The sequence below is a fragment of the Hakea prostrata genome, chromosome 1 (genome assembly GCF_041222555.1).
Source record: "Hakea prostrata isolate BN-2017 chromosome 1, UWA_Hpros_2, whole genome shotgun sequence".
Classification (NCBI taxonomy): domain Eukaryota; kingdom Viridiplantae; phylum Streptophyta; class Magnoliopsida; order Proteales; family Proteaceae; genus Hakea; species Hakea prostrata.
Genome location: NC_142600.1, coordinates 28,723,279 through 28,750,238, shown reverse-complemented (window position 1 = coordinate 28,750,238; position 26,960 = coordinate 28,723,279). Strand labels below are relative to the sequence as shown.

The window sequence follows — 26,960 nt, the reverse complement described above, 5'->3', positions numbered from 1 at the left end:
TTATTAGTGTCCGCTTATTGGAGAGTATTCGAAAAAGAATTCAAGTGTGTGAGATACGTCCAGCTTGTCATCATAGAATTCAGTTCAAACTTCAAAGAGTTGTCTTCAGAGATACTTCGATTAGCCTTGATGGATTTCACTAAATAGAGGTTCAAGTCTAAATACACCCACCATTTAAGCATTTGGTTCCCAGATGCTGTTGTTCAAAGAATTTTTAATATCATTTGGTATCATGAGTGCTTTAGAGTCTAAGCCAAAACTCAAAAGAAGCGGCCTCACTTCATGCACTCACTTAGGTAGATCTATCAAAGATTCAAATTTCTGACCTCATATTATGAAGTATTGGTCTTTGCCAAGTAAGTCAAACCCTTGAGGGTTTTTTTTTGGTAAACCCTTGAGGTTAATATGAATGTTCAACACGATGCAATAATGCCATTGGAGACTCAAATTCTACAAGAAAAAGTATCACTAGAGATCCAAATAGTTGGTGGAGTTTACATAAAAAGCTTGAATTCCATATTTGTTGTGAGTGACCTAATTTTAGGGATTTAAAAATAATAATGGGATCGGTTGGTTCAGATCACAATCGGATGCAACTAATCCTGATTCTTCCCATCTCATAAGTTCCATTTCCTCACAACTTCCAGGTTTTCAATTGCTATGTTTTTGGGTTCCCCCACCTTATAAACCACTTTTCAAGAGGAATTCTCCCAATGGGGTTCGTATCAGATCCAGATTGTTATGAATCCTGCCTAACCCATTGGAGATTTTGAATTGTTCTTCCCAAATCTACTTTAACTGATTTAGATATGATAAGCCCAACCTCCTCTCTTGGACTTTTCTGTGACAAAGATCTGTTTATATGTTCTGGATTTAATTATTATTAATTTGGTCTAACTGGGCCATTTTTGTCCACAGATTTTGGGTTTGTGAAGCAAAGCTCTTTTCAAGTTGAAATATTTCTTCAAGTATTCCCCACAAGATCTGTTTTTCCTCTATAGAATATAAATTGCTCAACCTAGCTTTTTAGGTTTAAATTCCGAAGTTAGCAACAGACTCCATTTCAAATTCAACTCTTCTGTCCTAATCATATCATACTTTATAAGGGAAAAAATTAAAAGAAATCAAGCACATATTCCATATCTTTGCCTTAGCATCAAACATCCTTTCCTTAAATACAAATATGTGGCCAAAACAGTTTGATTTCACTTTAAATTTTTTTTTTTATTTTCTATCAGATCTTTGTTTCAAGTATGATTCAAACTAACAGGGAACAAAGGGTTTTGCACATCAGGAGGCATGGGGTGCAGGTGTGTGGAGCGTGGGTCAAGCTACTTCCATGGGTATCTGTGGGGACAGATCTTCACCTTTCATTGTGATTCATCATGGTATAGAATCCATGTGTCATGGACAGTTTAAATCTGACCCCTTTGAGCCCACAAGGGTAACAAATCTGACCTTCCAAGGAAAGGGAAGTGCAGTTCTTAACTGTTTTGAAAATATTTGAACAGCTAGAGATGCCCTTTTTTGCATTAAAGTCTGTGTAGGACTACTGGAAGATATGATTCAAGTTTGAATTATTTCATGACTAAAGGAGTAAAATTTCATAATTAAATGACCCTCTTATTAATGGTCATTAATGATCAAGGGCATCTGTCCTTGTATTCTTTTTCTTTTAAGTTTGTCCATCACCAGCCAGTTGCTAAGAATATACACTCTATTTTTCTTATTCCATCCAAAAGATTAAGAACAAAAAACTTGGCATCTTCTGTTTCAAAACTGTTTGTCCTATCTGATGCGAGCTTAAATCTGTTTCTTCAAAGAAGTGTTCTTGTTCCAAACTGTAAAAAATTCTAGAGGGCAATGGAATGAATCATTTTTCTCTTTGAAATTATAGTTTTGCTACTGTATAGATATGATTAGGCCCAAAATCTCTTACTGCAAATCAATTATTTATTCCCACGAGAACTTTTCTTCATGAATGATGTGCAATCATGAATAATTAGAACTTAAAATTTTTTTTAACTGGAAAGGTATCTATGCAAACTATTAGAGTCACCACCACCTTTACGTAAAGTATTCAGGAGACTCATAATGTCATCACAGCATTCAAAACTGTTGAATCTTCCAGTATTTTCACCTTAATAAATTCATTAGCTGCAACTGTTATGAAATTTATTCAATTTCAACAGAACAAGGTTTTCTACCCATGAACAATCAAAAACCAAAAATTCTGATAAAAAATGATGAAGACAAGCTAATCTTTTATCAGTCTAGAGAACAAACCATATATATTTCATAAGAGAGGAGGAGCAAACCTTAGGTGACCTCTTCAAATATCAAAAAAGGAAAAAGGAAAAACCAAACTCCCAACTCAAATCCAAAGAGAAACTAACTTATTTAAATGTACAGGAACACAAGGGAGCAGAGCAAGACCTTAGCCTATTAGAACTAAAAACTGTAATTAGTGGAATTTATTTAAGCATGGAGCTCTTTGCAGTATCTTCACTTCTTCAGTACTTCTTGGAGTGAAAAGAATTACAAGATGAGTCATTCCGATAGGTTACATGAGGAGCCTCTTTTGATTTGTCAAGTTGTTTGAAGGGTTTGGAGTTAAATGAAGAATATCTTCCTTGTCTGTTCTTTCTTCTGGGCAAAGATGACCTGGGAATGAAAACTCCAGTTCCCTTGCTTTCTCTTCCATTACTTGGTTCATATAAGAAAGGGGAGATCACAGTGGGACGGTATGTGTGAGAGAAACCCTGAGGACATCAGCATAATCAAATTAGTCAGACATTAGTTTCTCATAATCTCTTAAAAGGGAGACATCTATCAACAAATGCAACATTACATACATTTGAAGGGATGAGTTCTATTATGTTGATACAAGAGAAATGGAATGGGAGGTGAACCTGGAGAGAAACAGGAGGACAGCGAGTGGTTCTATCCTCTTCGTCGTCTTCCATGATAAGAAGTGATATTTGCTTGCTCAAGTCTGCAAAGAACACATCATCCTCCACTTCCATGGTCATTTCCTTGGCTCTCCTAGCTTCAGTGGTTGAAGAAGAATTCTGGGAAGTTAAAAATCGGTTTTTCCTTTCTTCCTTCAAACTGACTTCACTGGGTTTTATATATTAAGCAAAGGGAAAGGGAAAGGGAAGGGATGGGTTGTTTCTCTGACTCCTAGCTTCTGGGTTGTTCATGGTTTCTTTCTTTCTCTCTTCCTCCATCGAGCTCACTGGGTTTTAATAAGGGAAACTAAGGAATGGGTCCTGGGTGAGTTAGAGCAAACGGGTTGGGAAGTGTGGGTTGGTGGGGTCACAGTGGCAGTTGGCCAAGTCCCACCCTACAAAAATCATGAACTGTATAATGATATTATCCCTTTTTTTTTTTTTTTTTTGGGCCTATTATCCAGTTGAGAAGAGATGAAGGGCTGCTGACAACAACACAAAAGAAAACAAATCTTCCAAGATAGACTTTACTGCCCTAACACACATGGCTGTGGATGTGGATGTGTGACAGTGAAAGCAAATGACCTAATTAGATTGAATCTCTTCCTTCTTCACTTCTTTTCCTTTTCATTTCTGTTCTGTATTATCCACAACTCAGGTGATGAACATGGTATGTTTCCCTCCACGTCAACTCAAATATCATTCCATTAGTAATCAATATATTATATATGTATTGAAATTCGTGCGCCGGTGAGATCGATGATTATGCACAACACTGTTGTTAGATGAAATATGTTAAAGTCAAGTACTTTAATCTATCCTAAATTAATCCCATTAAACATAATAAAGAGTTGAAGCAGTTATGGACATTTGATGCTGTAAAACTGGGGCTGTGGAGTAGTGGTGAGATGGGGTGTAGGGGATCCACAGACATTAAATAGCTTTGGTCACAGTTCTTGCTTTGTTCTTTACACTTCACCGACCTGAACTTGGTCTCCCCATCTCCCTTATTGCTTTTAGTTTCTTTGAAAAGAAAGCAAGAATTATGGGAGTCATGTGGTCCACACGCTTTGCCTGCTGGCGTAGGGACCCAAATTGCCCTAAATCCATTTGCTTCACATCATGAAGGACCACTGGCTACTGAAAAAAGTCTTTCTTCTCTGCTGTTTTATAATAGTTTTGAAGCTTGATTTTTCACACAAGTAAATTAAATTCTGCCCAGTTGTTATTTCTACGCTTTCCTTACTTCTTGGAATGGAATAATAATAGCTATCACATCATGTGTGTGAGAGAGAGAGAGAGAGATCTGAAAGTGGGCTGCACTTGCTGAGCATAAGCACCATGAGGGCCTGCAGATACAAGAACTAGATTGAGATGGTCAAAGTAAATGTTGCTTTTAAGTGATATTTCTCAAAGGGATTTCTTGAGTTTTTACCTGTAACTTAAATTTTTGGTGCATTACTTATCTCATTGAAGCTATCAGAATTAGATAAGATGTTCTCAAAGGAATAATTGAAGCAAGTGGCTTTATCAGATATTGTGGGGCTGGGGAGCACTCGGGAAAAGAGACTACATCTGGAATCGGTTCTGATGTTTGGAATCATAAAGATAGAGTCCCACTCCCACATCAGAATACTATTAATTGGATTATGTTGACATCCACTGTTAATGTTTCTTAATATTTCCTTGCACTTTAATACTAAAAAGGGTATTTTGGCTGGACCCCTTATAGCTAGGCAGTGCTTGTAGGCAATAGTTGGAATTAAATTTTGATCTCTCATTGCAAGCCTGCATTACCTAAAAGATTATCTTGTATTGTGGATTCTCCTAGGCTAGGAAAGACTTCCTATTATTCTATGACCAAGAACATTTGGAGCCAAAATGTCTCAATTTCTACTAAATACTCTCGTCTCTTGCATTTGGAGCTCTAATTTAAGCAACTGTTGTTGACTGAGTTGCAAATTCATCCACTTGACTTCTTTTTATACAGATAAGTACTCATTATGAGCATGGAAGTCCACTTGATCAATTGCTTATGTAGAAATGGGCCATGCTGCTTGATAGTGAAGCTTTTACTGCTTCTGCCTCTACTTGGTTATATTAGTTGGAAACCAAGCTATGCCACAACAAACTGGGGCTTATTTATTTGACAAGTTAGGTGAGCTCAAAGCTTCACAAAGGTGAAGCTTTGATCAACTTTCATCATCAAAGTCACCTTGAGCAGGTGTAGTAGAAACTAGAAAATTGCAAGAAATACAAGTTTTTTTCTTTCTCTGAAGGTACTGCATGTTCAAACTTTACACTGTAACACTGTCGTGTCAACCTGTTCATGCCTTGCAACTTAAACAGGAAGAGTTTGATTCTCAGCCCAGTGGATGATACATACTCCCGACCTTTAAATAGCTTCTCTAGAAACATGGATGAAGTACTGAAAGTAAATGCTTCCGACATTTATTGACAACTCAATTAACTACCAAAATGAAATGTACACAGGGTCTTGAGCCCCCCCCCCCCCCCCAAAAAAAAAAAAAAAAAAAGAAGAGAAAAGTAATCAGGGATGCCCAGGAAGTGTACCACCAGAATTTATATTACTGAACTGTGGCACCCAGATGGTTGCTATAATCCTGATTCATATCTAGTTCATATTATTTCAAATTAAGGAGCAATCTTAAATCTATGCAGCTACATGAACTGATCCTATCATATGATTAGCATTAGTTACACTGAAATGGAATATACCAAAAGCAAGGATCCTCCAAGATAACCTCACAATATATCAATAATATTATCCTCTCGCTTTCTGATGACACCAGACATGTTGTCCTTACAATAACATCACGACTCTTAACGACACAGAAAAGAAATTTCATGTCACCTCCCCAAGTTGTCAGCCATTAAAATGCTCTGGAACTTCACAAGACACAGCTTCAGTTGCAAGCCCCCAAAAACAACTAGGGTAAAACTTTGGCTAAAATGAGGTGTACAAATATCAAGCCCCACTAGCCATTTCCATGTCTGTAACTCCATCAATACCCTTGAACACCACTCGTAGTTTCCTTGTGCATGACACTTTCTTGTCATCCTTCTTGGTCATGCCAGTGACATTGACAACTCCCTTTGGGAATTTACCCATGAGATCGAAAAGAGGTACGGCTAAGTTCGACCGAGTCATCTCTTCCAGTACAGGAGGTGCTTGCATATACAAATTCTCTCCTTGGTATGAAACGCTAGGTTTTGAAAGAAGCAGCCCAGGGTATTCTCCAAGTAGCTCCATAAACTGTTTCACACAAAGTTGGTAAAAGGTAAGCACAAATAACAATAATGAAATAGCTAAGCAAGCATTCCCTTCCTTCTAGGACTTTCCTAGCTAGAAGGTACTTCAATGAGATGCTAACTCCAGTGGAAGATACAAGGGAAAATATGCTTATCTTCTGCCAGTAGTTCAAACTTTGCAACTACAGTATAACCACACGGAAAAGAAACTCCAAAATCAGGCCATAAGAATGCTTATAAAAGGGTAGAAAGCCCAAACACCAGGAAGAAACTCAGTGAAACAACTCTGATGAAAAGATAAACTCTGACAGAAACTAAATCATAGTGACATAAATATTGATATTAAAGACCTTCTGTAGAGTGATTGAAGTATCCAGCTCAATGCGTACTCCAGGACCACATACAGGACAATCCTTCTCCCTTGCAAACTCAGTCACCTTGGTGTGCAGGCCTTCAACACCATTATATCTGTAAAAAGAGAAGGTTCAAAAATTAGTCAGTACAAAGGGTACGAAAGCTGAGTGAACTGAAATATAATAAGATTTCTTTCTTCGATATGCAAGAGTCCAATAACTTCTTTAATATTTGATATGTAGGCACACATTTACAAGTTTAAGTCACAGAAAAAGCTCCAATGCTGTAGAAAATCATTGTTTCCATAACAAGCACACAGTTAAGAAATTACATGCGACTCCTGTTTGTTTTTCAATTTCTAATCAACCATTTTACAAGGACCACAGTTCTCTAATTTACAAACATAAATTCACAACCATTTTATTTGAGAAAAATAAAAGTCCATATCAAGTAATTCAACCCAGTAACCCAGCAAGTAATTGATACGAATCATGTAGAAGAGTGAAACCGACAAGAGTAAATAAGAATGCGTTGTAAGTCATAAGTTAAGTCCAAAGGGTAGTTTGGTCTATTAGAAAGCCTTTATTGGTTATGTTTTTTAGTCCCAAATCGAATATCATTGTACTTGTTCATTCATAACTATTATTATAAATAAAGCCCTGCTATGTCACACTGACATAAGTCAGGATTTCTCCAACTCGTCCAACATGGTATCAAAGCTAACTCTGGTCCATCTCTAAGCACCATCCTCTTTCTCATCTTCTCTCTCTCAATCGCAAAGTACAAGAAGAAAAGAAGAAGAAAAAAATATTCATTGCAGAAACTTACCTCTGCTACTTCCTCTTTCTTTTCCTCATCGCCTACAACCAAAAACCTGCAAAACTATTGAACCCGAGAACCTACGACCTCTATCTAACCACCTCAGAACCATCGTTTGCCACCATTGACCATCACCACTCTCTTCTGCCATCAAACCCCAGAACCTGCGACCTCTATTGAACCCTAGAACCATCGTCTGCTACCATCGACCACCACCACTCTCTTCCACTAGGCTCTGTATATTGCAGAAGCTCATCGCACCACTAAAACCTTCCGCCATCTACTGATCTTCCTTCTCACCGACAACCTGCAACTTGCCGATCCACCACCTATTTTTTCCAATCGCAAGAAAACTACAACTCAATCGCTGCTCCAACCATTGCCCCATCTTCATCTTCCTCTTGGTATATCCTCTTATCTTTCCTTTGTTCTAAAATCATCGCCCCTGGTCCTGTTGAAGAAAGAAGACGGTGAACAGTGTTCCAAACCCCAAACGAAACCAATGAGCCATCAGCCCACCCCCATCAAACCCTTTTTTGTGTCTCAAGCTTAGATGGTTGTTGTTTAGAGAACCCAAAAGAGAGAGAGAGAGAGAGAGAGAGAGAGAGAGAGAGAGAGAGAGAGAGAGAGAGAGAGAGAAGATACCTTACTTTTTGTGGTGAGTATTTTGTTCTCTGTCCTACCAAAAATTTGTTCCTTCATCCTTGCTTGATTCCCTAGTTCCTACGATGACTAATCAAACTACACCTTACTCTGGTATATCTAATGATTTCTCTGATTCATCTATTTCTCGGGATCATGAGTTTTCTCTGCTTTAGATAAGTACTGTCAAACTGAATGGGACCAATTATCTACGGTGGTCTCGTTTTGTTTCTCTTGCAGTTGGTGCTCATGGTCTTACTGGCCATTTTGATGGAACCTCTATCGAGCCTTCCTCTCCTGGTCCGCAATTTACCAAGTGGTGTACTAGATGAATGTTAGTCACGGAATTTCTTCTTAATTCCATTGAACCAAGCATAGCAAAGAGTTATCTCCTTCTCCCAGATGCTGCTACTATTTGGAAGGACACTCAAAATACATACTTCAGAATAGGCAATGATGCACAATGCTTTAAAATCAGACAGAAGATTCATCAGTTGAAATAAAAAGACCTACTCTCTCTCAGCATTATAATACACTTCTAGAATATTGTCAGACCTTAGATTTCTATAGAAAATTTACACCAAAGAATGGTGAAGATGCTATTGCTTACCAAAAGTGGGAGGACAAGCTTCGAGTTTATGATTTGTTGGCATAACTAAACATGGAGTATGATCAAACTTGGGCACACAATCCTTTCCTGTGAGCCCTTTCCCTCTCTAGAGCAAGCCTATGCCATGGTGGATACAAAGGACAGTCGGCGGATAGCTATGGTGCATACACAAACTCCTGATACATCTGCATTAGTTGTTGATCCTGGTAATCCTAAGCCTAGTTTTGGTGACTCTCGACCTCTTGTCAAGTGCGAGTATTGTGGGAAGGAAAGCCATACAAAGGAAAAATGTTGCAAATTACATAGGGGTGCAAGTTTGGCCCTGGCGGCCCTGACCCACCCTAAGCCCGCCCTGAGCCCGAATAGGGCTTGGGCTAAAGATTTTGGCCCTAAGGGCGGGTTAGGGCCAAAATATTCTGGCCCTGAACTAGGGCCAAGGGCGGGCCTGGGATTACTCTCTGGCCCGCCCAGCCCATCTCGGCCCGTCCCTGATTTTTGGCCCTGACGATTTTGGCCCTGATCTTGGCCCTGATTTTGGCCCCGACCTAGGCCCCGACCTAGGCCCCGATCTTGCCCCGACCCGGGCCCCGATTTTGACCCCGATCTTGACCCCGACTCGGGCCCCGATTTTGGCCTTGATTACGGCCCTAATTTTGGCCCTAATCCTGGCCCTGATCTTGACCCTGATATTAGCCCTGATCCTGGCCCTGATTTCAGTCTAAAGACTCTGGACCCTCCACCCACATGGAGAGGAATTAATTGTAATACATATAGGTGGATACTTGACACGTGTCAAATTTTAGAAACATGATCATGTTTTGTAGAAAATTAATAAAAATAAATAATAACCTCATAACCAATGTAATAAGCATCTATATGATTTTGGCCTTGATCCTGACCCTGATTTTGGCCTAATCTTAATATTAATTTGACGATGATCATGTACTACAATACTAGATTTTTACTCTGATCTTCATACTAACATCGATATGAGTCTTGATTTTGACATTTAGTCACTTTGATCATATTAGACTATAAATTCACTTTTTATATTATTTTTAAGGTAATTTTTATTTTTCCAACAAAGTCATTTTAGTTCAATAAAATTTTGATTTTGTTTTTTGACTAAGGCAAGATAATATATTATAAATAATAAAAACTATTACATAAAGAATTAATATCTAACAAATCTATACCCCAACTTCTCATCATGAATATCTAACAAATCTACTGTGATATTTCAAAAAAATTTATTAAAAACATATAGCTATGTTTGTAACTAAAACATCATTTTCTTTACTATGAAAAAAATACTTTTTTTTTTGTTGAATACTAAATTATCGTCGATTTACTTGTTAACAAGGTTTTGAATATGATTTTTTTGTATTGAATAAAGATATCAATTTATTGAATAGTTGTGAATGAAAACATACCTACCTACGGCTTAAGTTCTTGACTTTGAAGATAAAATTTTCATTTATCAGATTCCTTTTGAATTCTGAATCTCTGATGTTTCTAAGTTTACAAAAAGAGTTTGTGTGACATTCTCTATAATTGACTTGACTTTCAAATATGCCTAAATTTAATTACAATTCTTCTCTCTACTTATTCTATTTCATGAATAATTTTAACTCTTTGCTCCTGGAGAAAAACCAAAGGAAAAAAATAGAATAAGAGAGAGAGAGAGAGAGAGAGAGAGAGAGAGAGAGAGAGAGAGAGAGAGAGAGAGAGAGAGAGAGAGAGAGATTGAATGGCAAATTAAAAAACCCTAGAAATTTGGATTTCTCTATTTCTCTAAAATCTAAATGGGTATAAGTAGTTAAATACATATTGAATATAAGTTTTGGATTATTTGTTGACATCTTTACTGTTTTATTTTCCAGAACTGAGTTTGGAATTTAAGTATTTATTTACTTTAATATGTATTTTAATTACTACCTGTCTTACATTTGATATTTACGACCAAAGATATGGCCAATTAAAGCTAGGGACAAGGCCAATTAGGGCCTGGGCTAATCAGGGCCAATCAGGGCCAATCAGGGCCAGGGACAGGGCCAATCAAGGCTAGGGATAGGGCCAATTAGGGCCAGTGACAGGGCCAATTAGGGCCAGGGACAGGGGCCAATCAGGGCTAATCAGGGCCAATCAGGGCCAATCATGGCCAACCCATCCCGACCCATCCCAATTAGGGCCAATTAGGGCGGGAATGGGCTTGGCTTGGCCCTGTAGGGCTTAGGGCCAGGGACAATAATCATTGGCCCTGAACTAGGGCCAGGGCGGGAATGGGCTCAAGTTATACTATATAGGGCTGGGCTTGGGATTGCAACAGCCCGGCCCAGTTGCAGCCCTAAAATTACATGGACATCCAGCAAGTTCCCATGGAGGAGGTAAGAGTGGCAGTAGGGACAGCAATCCTACATCTGCAAATTAGGCTATTCCAGATATCCAGAATACTCCAGCACCTATTTCCACAGACGAGATCAAGAATCTTTTTCATTTGCTGATGACCAGACTTGATGGATCCTCTTTTGGGTAAACTCCCAGTGCGAGTGTTGCATTTGTCGTTGCCTCTACCTTTGGTTTCCAGCCTCCTCCACGTATTTTCCATAGTGTCAATTCTATTTATCCCTCCTGGATAATTGACTATGGGACAACCGACCGCATGATAGGCTCAACTTCTTTATTCCACCACTCATTCTTCCATTCCACTTGCTCAGAATGTTCGAACAACTGATGGATCCCTATTCCCTATTTTTGGAAAGGGTTCCATCATCTATTCACCTAACCTCACCATTTCCTCTGTTTTGCATGTTCCTAACTTTTCAGCTAAACCATTATCCATTAGTAGCCTAACTTGTGATATGAACTGCAAAATGACATTCTTTCCATTTTACTGTGTTTTTCAAGACCTGGAGACAGGGCGTACGATTAGAAGTGGTAAATAGAAGGAGGGGCTCTACCTATTGAACGGTTCTAGTTCTCCATCTGCTCTTTCTACAGTTTTTGCATCATCCTCTCCTGCATTAGTGTCTTTGTTACAGTGGCATAATCGTCTTGGCCACATTCCATTCTCAGTCTTGTCTAAGACTATTTCCTGATTTGGTTAAAAAGTTTACGTTGAATGATTTTTGTTGTGATGCTTATATTTTGGCTAAGCAAACAAAACATATTTATCCCACTTCAAATAACAAAAATAAAGTTCTATTTTCTGTTATTTATTCTGATGTGTGGGGTCCTTCTCGGACTGTATCTATTTTTGGCCATTGTTGGTTTGTTACATTCATTGATTGTTGCACCTGCACTAATTAGGTTTTATCTCTTACATAAAAAAGGTGATGTGTTTTCTTCTTTCCAAAATTTCCACAATATGGTTAACACCTAGTTTAGGGCTGTCATTAAAATCCTTCGGACAGATAATGGGACAAAGTATTTAGGTGGTAGTTTCCCTCATACTATTTTGATCATGGGATTATCCATCAAACCAGTTATGTTGATACATCTCCTCAAAATGGGGTCACAGTAACGCAAGAATAGGCATTTCTTGGAGGTGGCTCGGTCCCTTGTGTTTACTATACATGTGTCACCTCGATTATAGGGTGATGCAGCTCAAACTGCCACCTATCTCATTAATAGGATGCCTTCACTAGTCTTAGACCAGCACTGTCCTCTTGAAGTTCTCTTAAGTACAACCAATTATCCTGTACCCCCTAAGGTATTTGGATGTTTTGCATTTGTTCACAACCATCATAATTATGGTAAGCTTGATCATAGAGGGTTACCATTTATATTCTTGGACTATCCCCCAGCACAAAAAGGTTATAAATGTTACCATCCTAGATCTCGTAGATTTTTTGTGTCTATGGATGTTGTTTTCCAAGAATAGGTCCTCTTTTTTTTTCTCATCTTCTACAGGGGGATAGTCTTAGTGAAGAAGCTCCACTGTTCCTTGAGATTCCTCCTGAAGTTCCTATTGTTGAGTTTCCTTTGGCAGATTTTCCATTAGAAGATGGAGTGACTGGACAAGAACAATTGGTGGATGATGTGCAAAGGGAGTCTAGAACTCCTCAGGGGAATGATGTGCAGGGCGCATTTAGACCTCCTCTAAAGACCTACCAAACGAAGCAAAAGCCCTCCTCCGAGCCATGGCAATTAGAAGCACCAGATCCTAGTCCTGAAGCAACCATTCTCTTGGTGAGTCTGTCTCTAATCTTAATTTGCCAATTGCATTAAGAAAACAACCACGTACTTGTACTAAACACCCCATTTCTAACCATGTGTCATATGATTCTCTATCCCTAGTATTTCAAAGCTTTATTTACTCTGTCTTCCACCTTTATCCCTAACTCATGGCAGGAGGCAGGGTCTCACTCAAACTGAAAGAAAGTTATGGATAAGGAAATGCAAGCCCTGGGGGAAAAAATAAGATATGGAATTTGGTATCCTTGCTTGCAAGGAAGAAGATTAATGGGTGCAAATGGGTGCTTGTAATAAAACACAAAGCAGATAGGACCATTAGAGAAATAAGGCAAGATTGGTAGCCAAGGGCTTTACTCAAACCCATCGCATTGACTACCAGGAGACATTTGCTTATGTTGCTAAGATGAATATTATTCACGTTGTTCTTTCATATGTTGTAAACCATGGGTGGAGTCTTCAACAATTAGATGTGAAGAATGCTTTCCTACATGGAGAGCTACAGGAAGAAGTATATATGGATGTGCCCCCTGGTTATTCTAGTTCAAAGACCCATAAGAAGGTGTGCAAACTAAGAAGAACTCTATATGGTCTAAAGCAGTCTCCTAGGGCATGGTTTAGAAGATTTCACAAGGCAATAATCTCCTATGGCTACAAGCAAAGTAACGCAGACCATACCCTGTTTATCCAGCGGGATGGATCTCATATTACAGTACTCCGTGTATATGTAGATGATATTGTCATCACAGGAAGCTGTGAGGAGGAAATTACAGCCTTCAAGACTTTCTTGGGGATAGAGTATGAGATAAAAGATATGGGCAGACTCAAGTACTTTCTCGGGTTAGAGTTGGCCTACTTTGCTAATGGTGTCTCGCTCTCTTAAAGAAAGTACACCTTGGACCTATTAGAAGATATTGGAATACTAGGGTGTAGACCTGCAGAGACTTTAGTGGAGCCTAATCAACACTTGAAAGCTAAGGAAGGAGAACCAGTTGACAAAACAACCTACCAAAAATTAGTTGGGAAGTTGATTTATTTGTCACATACTAGGCTATATATCACTTTTGTAGTCAACCTTGTTAGTCAGTACGTGCATGATCCTTATTCTTCACATCTTAATGCAGTATATCATATCTTGAGGTATTTGAAGGCATATCCAGGGAAAGGTATCATAATCTCTTCTCAGGGACATCTTAGAGTTGAAGCATACACTGATGCAGATTGGGTTGGATGTCTGAATGACAAGAAGTCTACCTCTACCTATTGTGCTTATGTGGGGGCAACTTGGTGTATTGGAGAAGCAAAAAACAGGTTGTAGTGGCTAAATCAAAGTGCTAAAGCAACATTTAAAGCCTTAGCTCAAGGTATTCGTGAAGTGTTATGGTTGAAGGGTCTTCTTCAAGAACTTGGAGCAGATCTGGAAGGTCCTATAAGGTTGTATTTGTTGGAATTTGAAGAAATTATTACTCAGAAGGTATTCTTCATTCATAGGCCCCAATGGCGTATTTATAGTACAATCTGAGTAAGACAAGGAAATACAAAGCAAATATAATAGAAAAACCAATCCTAGATATTAGGAAACCTAGTCTAACACAAAATATGAAACAAATATAAAGAATATAAGAAAACAAAAGATATAACTAAAAGAAGAGTCTACTCCAATTAGGAAACGTCAATCATACTTCCAACACTCCCCCCTCAAGTTGAGGCATGGATATCATACATGCCCAACTTGGCCAAAATAGTATAAAACATCTATCCAGATAAACATCTGCAACTTGATCTTCAAACATTAATAGCTTATAGATTGCATCTGCCTTGTAGACTTCCACTTGCTTTGTCCTCATCTCTACCGCAACTTTAAGTCTCCGAGGAAGAACACCCAAGAAAAAGGTAGAATCTTCAAATGTTGAGAAGACCAAATTTCTGTGCAAATCTGAGGAAAAAAATTTTTGGGGGGTAACAACTGCTAGGATACAGCAGGAAAAGTGAAACTTTTAATTTGTAGCAATGTTAGATCTCTAAAGGGAAAATTTGCCAAGTAAAGGGACAATCTCCAAAGGTAAGGGAAAATTTGTCAAGATAAACGACAATCTCCAAGGGTAATAGAGAACAAGTTCTGCAAAGGTCAAATGCAAATCTTCAGCAAGATTAGATCTCTAAAGTGGAAGATGTCAAGGTAAGGGGCAAATCTCTAGGGTAATAGGGATTAGGTTCTGTACAGGACAAAAAAGTCAGATCCATAGCAATGTTAGATCTCTAAAGTGGAAGATTGCTAAGGTAAGGGACAAATTTTTCAAGGTAACAGATATCAAATTTTGCATAAAGAAGTCTGAAAGTGACAGAGATCAAATTCTGCACTAAGAAGTCTGAAAGAAAGGCATTCGAACAATGACCTAAAAAATGTAGACAACACTCTTGAAATAAACATTGAATTGTAGACATCTTCAATCTCCCCCTCACATGTAGCTTTACACGCGGGTAAAACAATGACAAAGGAAATCCCTAAATGATATATGTCATGGTCCACCGAGGTAAGATAATGGCCCAAATGTAATTAGGAGAATTCTTAGAAGACAAAATTCAAGCCAATGAGCAAATTTGGAAAGGAAGAAATTGTAATGGTAAGATGAAAGTAGCATGAAAATTCTTGGAACAAATCTAGAGAATTGGACAAAATCTGAAAGGTCCAACTAACACTCTCTCATTTTTTTTTCCTAACAATTTTTTTTTAATTTACGAAAGAGACCCCTCGATATATGAGAAACATAGACAGAACCCTAAATATATGGAAATTCACAAAAGGAACCCTAGAAATATGGAAAATCACAATTAAACCCCTGTAAATATGAGAATTCACAATTAGATCCCTAGAATATGGGAATTCACAATTAAATCCTTGTTAATATTCGAATTCTCAATAAATCCCCCTAGAGATATTCAAACTTACAAAATAACTCCCTAGAAGGAAGGGGAAAAACAGAATTTGAGGGGCTAATGTGTTATTTCAGGTTAATAAAAGAGCTTATAAGGCAAAAAAGAGAAATCATAGGACTTAAGGGTTCAAGTTGGGTTGGGTCGATGGGTTCATCGGTTCAGCTTTCTCTGTTCTTCTTGTAGGTTTAGAAAGAAGAGAACCGAAGGCAGAAAGGATGAGGTGCAGGGACCTTGCAATGATGCTGGAATTGTGAGCGATGGCGGATGGATATGCGATGGTAGTTTCAAGTCTAGCGATGCCTAAAAAAAGTGGATTGGCAAGTCAGCTAGTAAGAAGAAGAAGGTGAATTCCAGGTACGGTTTTTGGTAGAAAAAAATTGCAGGTGGCAAAGGTTGAAGAAGTTGCAGGAGGTTGAAAGAGCAACAAGTGGCGCAAGTTTGAAGATGGCAGTGGTAAGAAGTCAAGTTGGGGACGGTGATTGTGGAGTAGTGGTAGCGGTAGCGATGGAGTGGTAGCGGCAACGACAACGAGAAAAGAGAGCCTTGATTCCTCTAATTCCCTCTCTCTTCCCTATTCGAAATTAGGCACTGATGTCATGTTGGAATTTGAAGAAATTATTGCTCAGAAGGGATTCTTCCTTCATGGGCCCCAATGGGGTATTTATAGTTATAATCTGAGTATAATATAAGTAGGATAAGCAAATAAATACAAAGCAAATAGAATAGAAAAACCAATCCTAGATATTAGGAAACCTAGTCCAACATAACATATGAAACCAATATAAAGAATATAAGAAAACAAAAGATATAACTAAAAGAGGAGTCTACTCCAATTAGGAAACCTCAATCATACTTCCAACAGTATTCTGACAGCTAATCAGCCATCAACATTGCCCATAATCCAGTTCAGCATGATAGGAACAAACATGTGGAAATAGATAGGCATTTCATTAAAGAAAAGGTTGAGTCTGGATGGTTCAAATTTCTTTTATTACCTTTGACAACTAGCATGCTAATGTATTCACAAAAGTTTGGGTGTCAAGTTATTTAGTAGTACTGTTAGCAAGTTGGGCATGATAGATATCTATGCACAAACTTGAAGGGGAGTGTTGTAAGTCATAAGTTAAGCCCAGAGGGTAGTTTGGTCTATTAAAGAGTCTTTATTGGCTATGTTTTTTAGTCTCCCATCGAGTATCATTGTACTTGCTCATTCATAACTACAACAACAACAACAACAATAAGCCTTGTCCCAACTAAATGGGGTCGGCTACATGGATTCTTGCCCTCCAATCAGTTCTGTTCGAGGCCATGCTAGATACAAGGCCTAAGCTATACATATCTTTTCTCACCACTTCTCTTAAGGTTATCTTAGGTCTACCCCTAGCTCTTCTAGTTCCTTCAATATGGATTATATGACTTCTCCGTACAGGGGCATTTATAGGTCTCTGTTGAACGTGGTCGTGCCACCTCAAATGACTTTCTCGAAGCTTATCACTTATGGGAGCAACTCCCAGACCAACTCTAATATGCTCATTTCTTATCTTATCCATCCTAGTTTTGCCACTCATCCATCTTAGCATCCTCATTTCTGCTACACTGAGTTTATCTATATGATTCTTTTTAACAGCCCAACACTCTGCATCGTACATCATAGCTGGTCGAACTTATGATATATGGTACAGAGTGTTGAGCTGTTAAAAAGAATCATATAGATAAACTCAGTGTAACTGAAATGAGGATGTTAAGATGGATGATCAATTGCTCATTCATAACTATTATGTCACATTGACATAACTCAGGATTTCTCCAACTCTTCCAATAGAACGAAAAAAGCTTAGATGTAAAAGTAAGTTACCCAATTGATCATCTATACATGAGAACTAAGAAACCATATCAGAAAAAATGTAAAGTTTTCTTTCAATCACTAATTCTATATAGAAAGAAAAAAAAAATTATCATAAATTCTTCATTAGTCACTATAAAGCTCCAAATCACTCCGTTTGATGTGGATACAAGGTCCCTAAACCCTACTTAGATTACCTATGGGCCAACCTAAGCGTTAGATAACTCAAGAACATAGATGGCAAGACTATAAACATGTGAAAGTTTTATAAGAACAATGGCAAAATGATAACTAAATGAAAATATAATGGAACACAGTTGCACAACGCCGCAACCAAATGAAACTCGTTAACAGTAGAAAGGGAAAGGAAAGCAACATTGGAGGAACAAATTTGTAATTAAAAGGATAATCTTGAAACCCAAAGTAAAGGAACATAGAGGAATAATGGAAGATGGTAATAATGGAAAGTGGAGAAATATATAGAGGAACAAAGGGAATTGTGGAAGGGGCATCATCAACTTTTACGAGAGAAAAGTGGGTTGAATAGGATAGAAGTTCAATCATACATAAAGAGATAACTAGGTAGGGAAGAACAACTAAGGATGCGATGGGTTACAGGAAGACAGAAGGGACAACGCTGGAAACAATAAGGTAAAATGGCTTGAATCACAACTGTCTTACAACTAACCCAGAAAAATGGAAAAAGCTGCAGTTAAAAAGAGATTACTCCTCTGTGTGTTCTCAACTGACTTCGAAATATCAGGGATCAGTCGAGATTGAAGGTAGCTCTTGGATATACATCATTATCAGCCCAAGCACGGAGCAGGAAAGAAGAATTTGAGGTCACAACTAATGCTGGTGGAGGTCAAGTTCAATCTGAGGTTAGATTAACAGCTCACTATTACCCCAAGTGTTGTGGACAGGAATCCACAGGTAATTTTGTCCTAGGGAAAGCATAAACCCCAAGGTTTTAGGCTAGTAGGGACAGATGCAAGAGACACTGATATCTCCCTTACTAGTGCCCAGAATTTGGGCCAGACAAGGGTCAAGGAGAAGAATTGAAGAACAGAAGAACAAGGGAGAAGATGTGGTCACAACTTACAAATTCGTACTTTAAAGCAAGGAGAAAAAGAATGTGTGCGTGTGTGCGCTTTTTTTTTTTTTTTTTTGGGGGGGGGGGGGAGGTGTTAAGGATTGATAAACGAAATAAAATCCTAAATAAATTTCTAATAGTGTGTTTGGTTACCTAATTCCTACTAAGTTTGCATTGAATCCGATTTCAGATCCATGGAATCTATGACAACAGGATCATAGTTCATTGAGAATTAACTGTTTGGTTTCCATACTTACATGAATCAAGGGTTTCTATAGGCAGACTTAATTTGGAGGATTCCATGGATTTAACCTCATACTATGAAATCCAATGATTACGTGAGTGATGCGTCAAGCGTTTCTATAGCCAGACTCAATTTGGAGGATCCATGAATTTAACCTCATACCATGAAATCCAAACAATTTCAATTATTAGGCAAAATTCACAACTCCACGTGATTCTTGGTTCTGTTGAGAATTACTTAACAAAAGTAACCACAGAGTTACTAAAATTTGGAATCATGAGTCCACAGAATTCAAATTCATGGAATTATGCAACCAAAGCATTCTAAATAGATTTTTCACCAGCTAAACAAAAATCAACCCTAAGACTACAACAATAGCAATAGGAGACAATGAACACTCAAAACTCCTAATAGACCCAGTTTCAGATAATCCCGACTAATAAAACAAAGACACCCTAGTAAACCCCCAAACCTTAATTGGACCCGGTTTATCAGTCTACATAACCCAAATGGATTTGTGATGTAGCTTCAATTGAATGAGGGACAACACTAAAATCTCTTTGAGTAGAACCAGCTCAAATGGGTAAGGAAATTTGGGTTTTCGAATTATTTTTTTTTGGCCCAATTTCTTGCCCACCGTGGGGCTACAATCTGTACCGACACAAGGGCATTTTTTCCTTGGGGAGGTGGAGATGGATAGGAGTTTCCAAAAACTGAAGGTGGAAGTGTAACAAATCCTAACTAATTATCCTGTTATTTTACTGTTACCTTGCATCCCCTCCAATGCTTTAGGTCACCTAACATACTGGTGTCAACTAGAGATCTGTTCACAGCTACTTCGTAAGACACCCTCCTCCCCCAACCCCACCCAAACGTCAAAATAACCACCTTAACAAGATAAATTGAACAGCACAAACTTCATTTAACCCATCTTTAATGCTTTTACAGTAAGTACAGAGCCCACCTTACCTCCTTTTCTCCTCGTGTCTCCACAGTATATCACTCAAAATAGACATGTTCCTTCTACAGTCTACACCCTAACAAAAAAATAAATGCTTCATCCGTGGGTAGCAACCACAGAAACAAAGAATGATAAATAATAGCAGCTTATTCAAAGAGTGTCTTTTGTCATCTAAACTTATCTAGGTATTACATAAGGTGTGCTCCAACTGACGCTCAAGACTATTAGAGCTTTGCAGATTTGACACTCCAATATTACTGACCCGCTAAACTCCAATCTATTGGCTATTTATGTAGCTTCTAAGAAAAAATGACTCCACATATTTAAGCTTTTCAGTTCTATGAGATAATTGATAGGTCATACTTTACTGCCTAAAATGTAACCATAAGAAATAGTTAAAAGTATTAACAGTGCAATACTTTGTGCCAACACAATAGCAATTCAAAATTTCAAATATCCAAGATATGAATCTTCTATAAGGTAAAGCTTAGCAGAAATACAAGGGGAATCAGACGCACGAAAGATAATTGGATAGTGTTTTGCTGCATCCTGATGCAATCTTCAGGGTTTCCAGTGCACATGCAGCTGATATAATTGCATTTGTAGAGGCAATGGCCGGTATAATGTTCTTCACAACGCCCTGTTACGCAACAGAGACAAGCTAACTTATGTATGCAGCGGCCCAACATGGGAAAAGATTGCATTACTGAAAAGGACTAAGGTACCTTAGCATGTACATAAAAGCAGTTGAAAGTTAAACTAAACAAAAGTCCTCCCATAAAGAAGCAATAGATTTATGTAAAATACAAAACAAGATAATATAAGGTCATTAAAAACATCTAACAGATACTTGTTTTCAAGTTTTTTGTATACAAAACAAGTTTCCAACTGATATTAGGATATTCAAGGTACAAAAATTTCAATCCAGATACCTTTCTGAAAAACTAACATTAATAACTTGGAATATAGATACCTTTCTGAAAAACTAACATTAATAACTTGGAAGCCAAATCAAATTTCAATAGATAAGAGAAAGAAAAGTCCTGAATTACAAAATTTCCCAGAGAATTGTTTACCTGAGTCAGTGTATACGTAACCCCTGGAATGCCAAAAAGTTCAGCCCTTTTCACAGCCTGTGAAGTACAATTGTTTAAGTGCAAGTAAGAGGACTACAAAGAAAATATAACCAAATACCATCCCGGCTCCCACATTGAAAACAAAAATAGAAATTGAAAGTCAACAACCTCTGAGTAAACCCACTGCATATGTTCTGGGTTATCTTCATCAAACGCTTTTCCTCCATGCACCTGTATGTGAAATAAAGTATCAAATTGGGAAGTCAACATCAAAGGTTCCCAAAACAATGTCTCCTCCCATCCCACCCCCCCAAACAAAAAACAAATAAATAAATAAAAGCCCAGCATCAAAGGCTTCAAATTACCTCATCCCATTTTATTAGGTGAGCATATTCAATGCAATGAGCAGCAGTTCTAGGGGTTTCTGCCAGTGTGCACAGTGGAAACTTTACTTGAGGGGGGAAAAGCCAGATGGTACACTCAAAGCATGGGGTGACTCCTGGTAAGATAACCCTAGCATGGCCCTTGAAGCCTTCAGTACCACCATCTACCATAGGTTTGATTGTTTCTTCACAAGGGTTGTCTTCAGAGTCATACTCTATAAAGGAAAGGACACATAACCCAAATACTTTAACAACAGAAAAACCTTCAAGCAAAAGGCATATATATATACACAATAAAATGTTTCCTACACATAGGGCCATGGACATACCAGAAAATGGCCTAAAATAGAAATAAATGTTCGATTTCTAATCAATTCAAACAACACATTGTAGCATCAGTTAGGAAGTTCTATTTATTCCAAAATGTCAATTACAATAAACATGAGTATGTTGAGACATGTATATACCTCATACTGACTTCTTGACTATAAAGCAGCACTAGATGATCATAAACTACTAAAGAAGATTGGAGGAAATATTACTACAAAAAAGGACTAACCTCAGACATAAAAGTAGAATTATAAGGTGATGCAGTAATAGGCCCTGAATTAACTTCTAGGCATGCCCATGAGATGCATATATTTAGGCCCACCGGTCCAGCCAGTTTTCTGTCAAAAAAACCCATCTAGCCAGCTTAAAGGAAGATATTTTATTCAGTTCTAGTGGGTGCCATGGCCAGCTGAGTGGAGCATAGCTGAAGAAGATTCTTTCCAGATTTGTGGGTTCCATTCTGGCTAGAGCATGGAGGGATTTAGGAGTAGGTTGCTGCCATTCTGGGAGAGGGATATTGGAAGATTTGGTGATCCTTTACAACTATAGCATGGGTCCTAACTTGACAACTGGCTTAGAGGAAGTGATTGCCAAGATTTTTCTAGAATTATTAGTTTATGTTTCCCTTTCTCCTTTTTCCTATTGTGGTTCAGAAGATGGAGAGATTAAAGGCTGCAGCAATGTTGCAGTAATGAGGATAGTAAAGTAGAGGTAGCTAGAGTACTCATCAAACAAAGGAGTGCAAGAAGTTGATGGGGAAGAAGATGGACCCTTTGGCTCCACCACATTGGTGGAGGTCAAGATGAAAGAAGAAAGGAAATTTGGAAAGAATGAGGTCGCAGGCGGAGAAAGGGATCACAAACTCAATTCATTCTGGATTCTCTGATTCTTTGGTCAGCATTAGGATACAAAGGAAAGAAAGCCTACACAACCAAAAACAGAACTAGAAACATATGCAACTAGGAAACTGTCAAATAACTTCCCTATGTATCCTACTGAAAGAAAAAATTAAGTAAAAGTTCACCAAATATGTAAATTTCCTAAAATCCCATCAGCTTCTGAAAAGTCGATAGGGACACTTGGATACCTAGATGGGTTTGGGTCAATCTAAAATAGCCTACTTGCATCATGTTTCTTGTCACCCTGCCAATTGAGCACCACCAGGTTTTGATATGTTAACCCATGATCCTAAACAATTCTAAGTACTAAATTTGAGTCATCTAATTGCTATTCTAGGATTCTATTTTAATCCTTTTTTTCTTTCTTTTTGATCTTCAGTGTTCTGCCAACCACATTTGTCTTGTTGTGTGCTCACTGCAGTTTGGTATTTCATGACTATACCTTGTATCAGATCTGAGATTCCACAAGTGTCACAAACTTAAATTTATTAGCTTGTTGATTGTGCTGCTATCCTTCTGCAGCTCAGATACATATTGAAATCTTCTATTTGTCACTTGTCAGTACCTTGGTCCTTGATATAAGGCTTGAACGCATATGTTATTTAAGACTGCTCAACTTTCTGAATTGTTGTTTGGAACCTGTAGAACTTACACCCCCAAAAAAATGAAAAATGTATTTTTTGTCCAAGTCAAAAATCATATTTCAATCTACTATGTACAAGCATGATTAAAATAATATAAGACATTTAGAAATACAACTATCAACTGAAGTAAAAATAATTGTCAGGCACCAAGGGAAACTAGAATACTAAATAACCATAGTGAAATAGAAAAGACGCACCTAAGAAACTACAAGCCACCTCATTGATGTAGCTCCGAGCCTCAATAGAATCAAGACCAAGAGCAATAATATTGAATTCATTATAAAATGCAAGATCTTTATCTTGGATTCGGCAAAAATGTGGAACAATGTTGACTCCAATAACTCTTTCCATAACACGCTTTGCTGCTACCTCTGCTTTGGGCTTCCCAACATCTTGAAGCCTACAATACAGAACTTAGGTTAATAAAATACATAAATAGACAGACAGATAGACAGATAGATAGATGGATAGAAAGCAAGAGTGAGACCGAGTTTAGTTATATCTAATGCTAATTAGAACAGCTCAAAATTTCACAACCTGACTAAAAGTAGATTTAAAATTCAGTTCGGGTATAACTGGCAACAAAATGGTTCAAAATCGTTTATTTACTTCTATAAAATATTTTTTTTCTTTCCTTGGGGTTGGGAGCTAAATGAATCTATCATGTAAGAGAAGATGCTCTTCTATCATTTTCAGGTGACGCCTTCATGTACAATGCTGAAACCCATGCTTGGCACTGCAAGGTCTCTTTCATTTTTATTTTTTTTCCTCTTTTGAGACAATATCATATCAAACCGGTAGATTTTATTTTAGTATTTGAAAAGACAATTAACCACACTAGAGTAGAATGTTAGGAATTTTGACGCTCATGTGGTGTGATCTTATCAATTGTTTCCGAAGCGTGTATCCACTATTTAAATAAAGCATAAGTAGGAAGGATTATCCTCCACTGTTAAACAAGGAATCACCACGTTCAACTGGGTTAACATGAAACAACTGAGACCAGAACAATACTAGAAGCAACTCTCAACACAAGCGAGACACAATATCCAAGCAAGTTGTTTAGCACCCCCATTGCTGAAATGTCTGCCAGGTATCTAGAAATTTGTAATGCTCACAAGCGAAACAAGATAAAGAAATAAATCCGAAGGATAGTAGAAGGAGAAAAGCAAAATGCTTTACTGAAGTACCAAGGCAACAGATGACCTGAATAGGAACTGACGATTGAGATTGGAAACCTCAATTCTGTCCATGTCTATGACTTCGAGGTTCTGGAAACCCGATAAAGCCAAGTCCTTCAGCAGCTCGCAGCCCAACCCTCCTGCGCCCACCACTAAAACCTTCACATACTGCCGCAGATCGTTTCTTAACTGCCACAAAGCATGAAAAAGGTCAAACAATCATCAAGAAGCACCGATGATTCAATTTCAATAAATGGGATTTTCTATGAAAAAAATGGAATAGTGAACATGAATTGTTTGTGAAAATGCCAAAACCTCTGATCGTAGGATTTAAGCTTACGCACGTCAGGACTTGGGTCGAAATTTTGGCCGACAAGGTTGCCAGGCCTCGTGAGCAGCTTGTCCAGGTCTACCCATCTGCCGCTAATCTCTGAGTCGACATTAGCCATAGCAAACTTCTGGTTCTTGCCTGAAACGACACTCCCGGCTCACCGATGCTGTATCTCTCTGCTGCTCTCGGTCGGATGAGAATTCGTAAGGTTGAGAGTGACGTTGTGATCCCCCGACTATGTTAGCTTAAGTTTCACGCTTACAGCACTTTGGGCGTCAACCTGTCAAGATAAACAGAAGATTCAGAATCCCAAATAAATCAAACCCATAAGGCGCCTCTTTGCACCTTTCCACATGATGAAAATAAAATGGCATCCCCATGTTATTCTAGTAAATTTGTAGTAAATTTGCAGTTCAACTAAAACTTGAAGTTGTCATTGGACTTTGCTTGAACAGTACCATCAAGTGAATCATTTTGATTTGTTGAATTGAAATCTCGGTTGAGATTGGAGATTCTCTGTTGAGATAACCGAAATCTCGCTTGACTGTTATGCACACTTAATGCACATGGCTCAAGCAATTTCAGTTTTACTTATGGCAGAATGGTGGGAGCCTTTTTTTTCCTTCTTTTCAAAGAAATATTTTTATTTTAACTAAAAAAAAAAGATTTTTCAAGTCTTAAAAGCACTATGTATTTGCATTTGCAAGATAGAAAGAAAAGAAGTAGGAAAAATAAATATGTGAGACCCGTATATAGTAAGTAAGGTAGACGAATGTAAAATGAAAAGATTTTGCTAAAAAATTTCAATTGTATGTCAGCACTTTTATTGTTTTCATCATTTTTCTACAAAGTCTTACCTATTTAGTAGGACTTTGTAAATGGGTGGGATAGGAAAAGTAATTTGCCACATTAGAAGAAGCTTGTCTACAAACTTTTTCACTTTATGGATAACCAAACAAGCCATACTTTGGAATTTCATGAAAAAGTTTACTTTTTTCAACTTTTTTCCACGTCACTTCATTCAGCAAGCAAACAAAGGCAAGGAATGAAGGATTTATCATAAAGAGGGGTGGGGGACTGACACCAAGACTCTACTGAGAGAAAACCTTTTAGCTATTGTAGCCAGAAAATCAGCCATACTATTCTGAGACCTATTAATAAAAACAAAACTAATAGAACCAAAGCTAGAAACCAACTGAAGAATCTCATTGGAAATATTGCTACTCGCCCATCCAATGAAGAGAGCTTCTCATTAGAGCCAACATTGCAGCTTTACAATCTGAAATAACCTATACACAATTTGAGCATAAGCTAATAGATAACAACACCACATCCCTAATGGCCTTCATCTCCATCATGGCAATTGAAATTCCTCTGCTCACCTCCATCTTTACTACCATAAAAGTCCCGTCCAGGTCCCATACAATGCAACTTCAAGCTTCATGATTAGTAGAGGCTTCCCATGCTCCACTTGTATAAATCAAAAAATCCTAGCGAGCTCAATTGAATTGGGAAGATGGTTATGTACCAACGTTCCAACAAAAATACTTGTATGCACCAAAAAACCCAGGTTCACCTGGGATGAGTTAGAGAGTAGTTCTAAGGCTGGTACCTATGGGATGTGAATAAAAATGACAATAATTTATCAACCTAGACAACAACATCATGGACTTTTGGAGTGAGGGACTCTTACCCTTAAACAGTACATCGTTTCTATCCTTCGAAATAATCCAACGGAGTGTACTCCATATGGAATGTAGTAGCTTTTTGTCATTAGAGCTTTGAAACCTTAATTCAATGAAATCTATCCAATCAAATATAGTGTCACCTATAAAGTTTATGCTTTCTATCCTTAAAAGAGAACATTTCCAACATATCCTAGCATGCTCAAAGTGAAAAATAATGCCAATTGCCATGATAAAAATGAGATAAAATGACTCGCTTTATGGTAGTGTTGTGGAGAAAATATAGCCTAAGGGGCCCCCCGAGACGCACGTACACCCCCACTCGGGATAGAGAAGTCTTCTTAAGGGAAGTCCTCATAGGAGGATTCTGAGAATCCCTTCTGGAGTAAAACACATACCCCCTCGGGACATGCGTCTTCTGCATGCTCAAGGAAGACTTTCATAAAATAAGATCTCTCAGAGGCGTCACACTCGGGTAGCCAGTTGGGAGAATCTCACTACATAAGCCCA

At 38.1% G+C, this 26,960-nt stretch overlaps 2 protein-coding genes across 2 annotated transcripts; both read right to left on the bottom strand.

The window, feature by feature from the left end:
- Positions 1-2,237: 2,237 nt before the first annotated feature.
- On the bottom strand, positions 2,238-3,228 carry LOC149028634 (uncharacterized). Its single transcript, XM_089148931.1, has 2 exons — positions 2,913-3,228; positions 2,238-2,762 (listed from the first exon to the last, which is right to left on the bottom strand). Exons 1-2 carry the CDS (start codon positions 3,030-3,032, stop codon positions 2,514-2,516), a joined length of 369 nt encoding a protein of 122 aa, XP_089005057.1. The 5' UTR covers positions 3,033-3,228; the 3' UTR covers positions 2,238-2,513.
- Positions 3,229-5,516: 2,288 nt separating this feature from the next.
- Positions 5,517-25,312, bottom strand: LOC149028633 (NEDD8-activating enzyme E1 catalytic subunit-like). Its single transcript, XM_089138392.1, has 10 exons — positions 25,224-25,312; positions 24,779-25,045; positions 24,460-24,623; positions 23,451-23,653; positions 21,363-21,595; positions 21,166-21,228; positions 20,998-21,054; positions 20,440-20,561; positions 6,575-6,692; positions 5,517-6,228 (listed from the first exon to the last, which is right to left on the bottom strand). The coding sequence occupies exons 2-10, from the start codon at positions 24,881-24,883 to the stop codon at positions 5,941-5,943; spliced, it is 1,353 nt and encodes a 450-aa protein (XP_088994518.1). The 5' UTR covers positions 24,884-25,045; positions 25,224-25,312; the 3' UTR covers positions 5,517-5,940.
- Between the last annotated feature and the right edge of the window lie 1,648 nt (positions 25,313-26,960).

Coding starts and splice junctions, on each gene's coding strand:
- LOC149028633 (XM_089138392.1), bottom strand. CDS start 24,883: ATGGCTAATGTCGACTCAGAGATTAGCGGCAGATGGGTAGACCTGGAC. Junction 21,596..23,450: donor GGTGGCTTGTAGTTTCTTAG/GTGCGTCTTTTC, acceptor TTTCCTTTATAG/AGTATGACTCTGAAGACAAC. Junction 21,055..21,165: donor TGCAGTGGGTTTACTCAGAG/GTTGTTGACTTT, acceptor TGTACTTCACAG/GCTGTGAAAAGGGCTGAACT.
- LOC149028634 (XM_089148931.1), bottom strand. CDS start 3,032: ATGACCATGGAAGTGGAGGATGATGTGTTCTTTGCAGACTTGAGCAAG. Junction 2,763..2,912: donor GTCCTCCTGTTTCTCTCCAG/GTTCACCTCCCA, acceptor TGATGTCCTCAG/GGTTTCTCTCACACATACCG.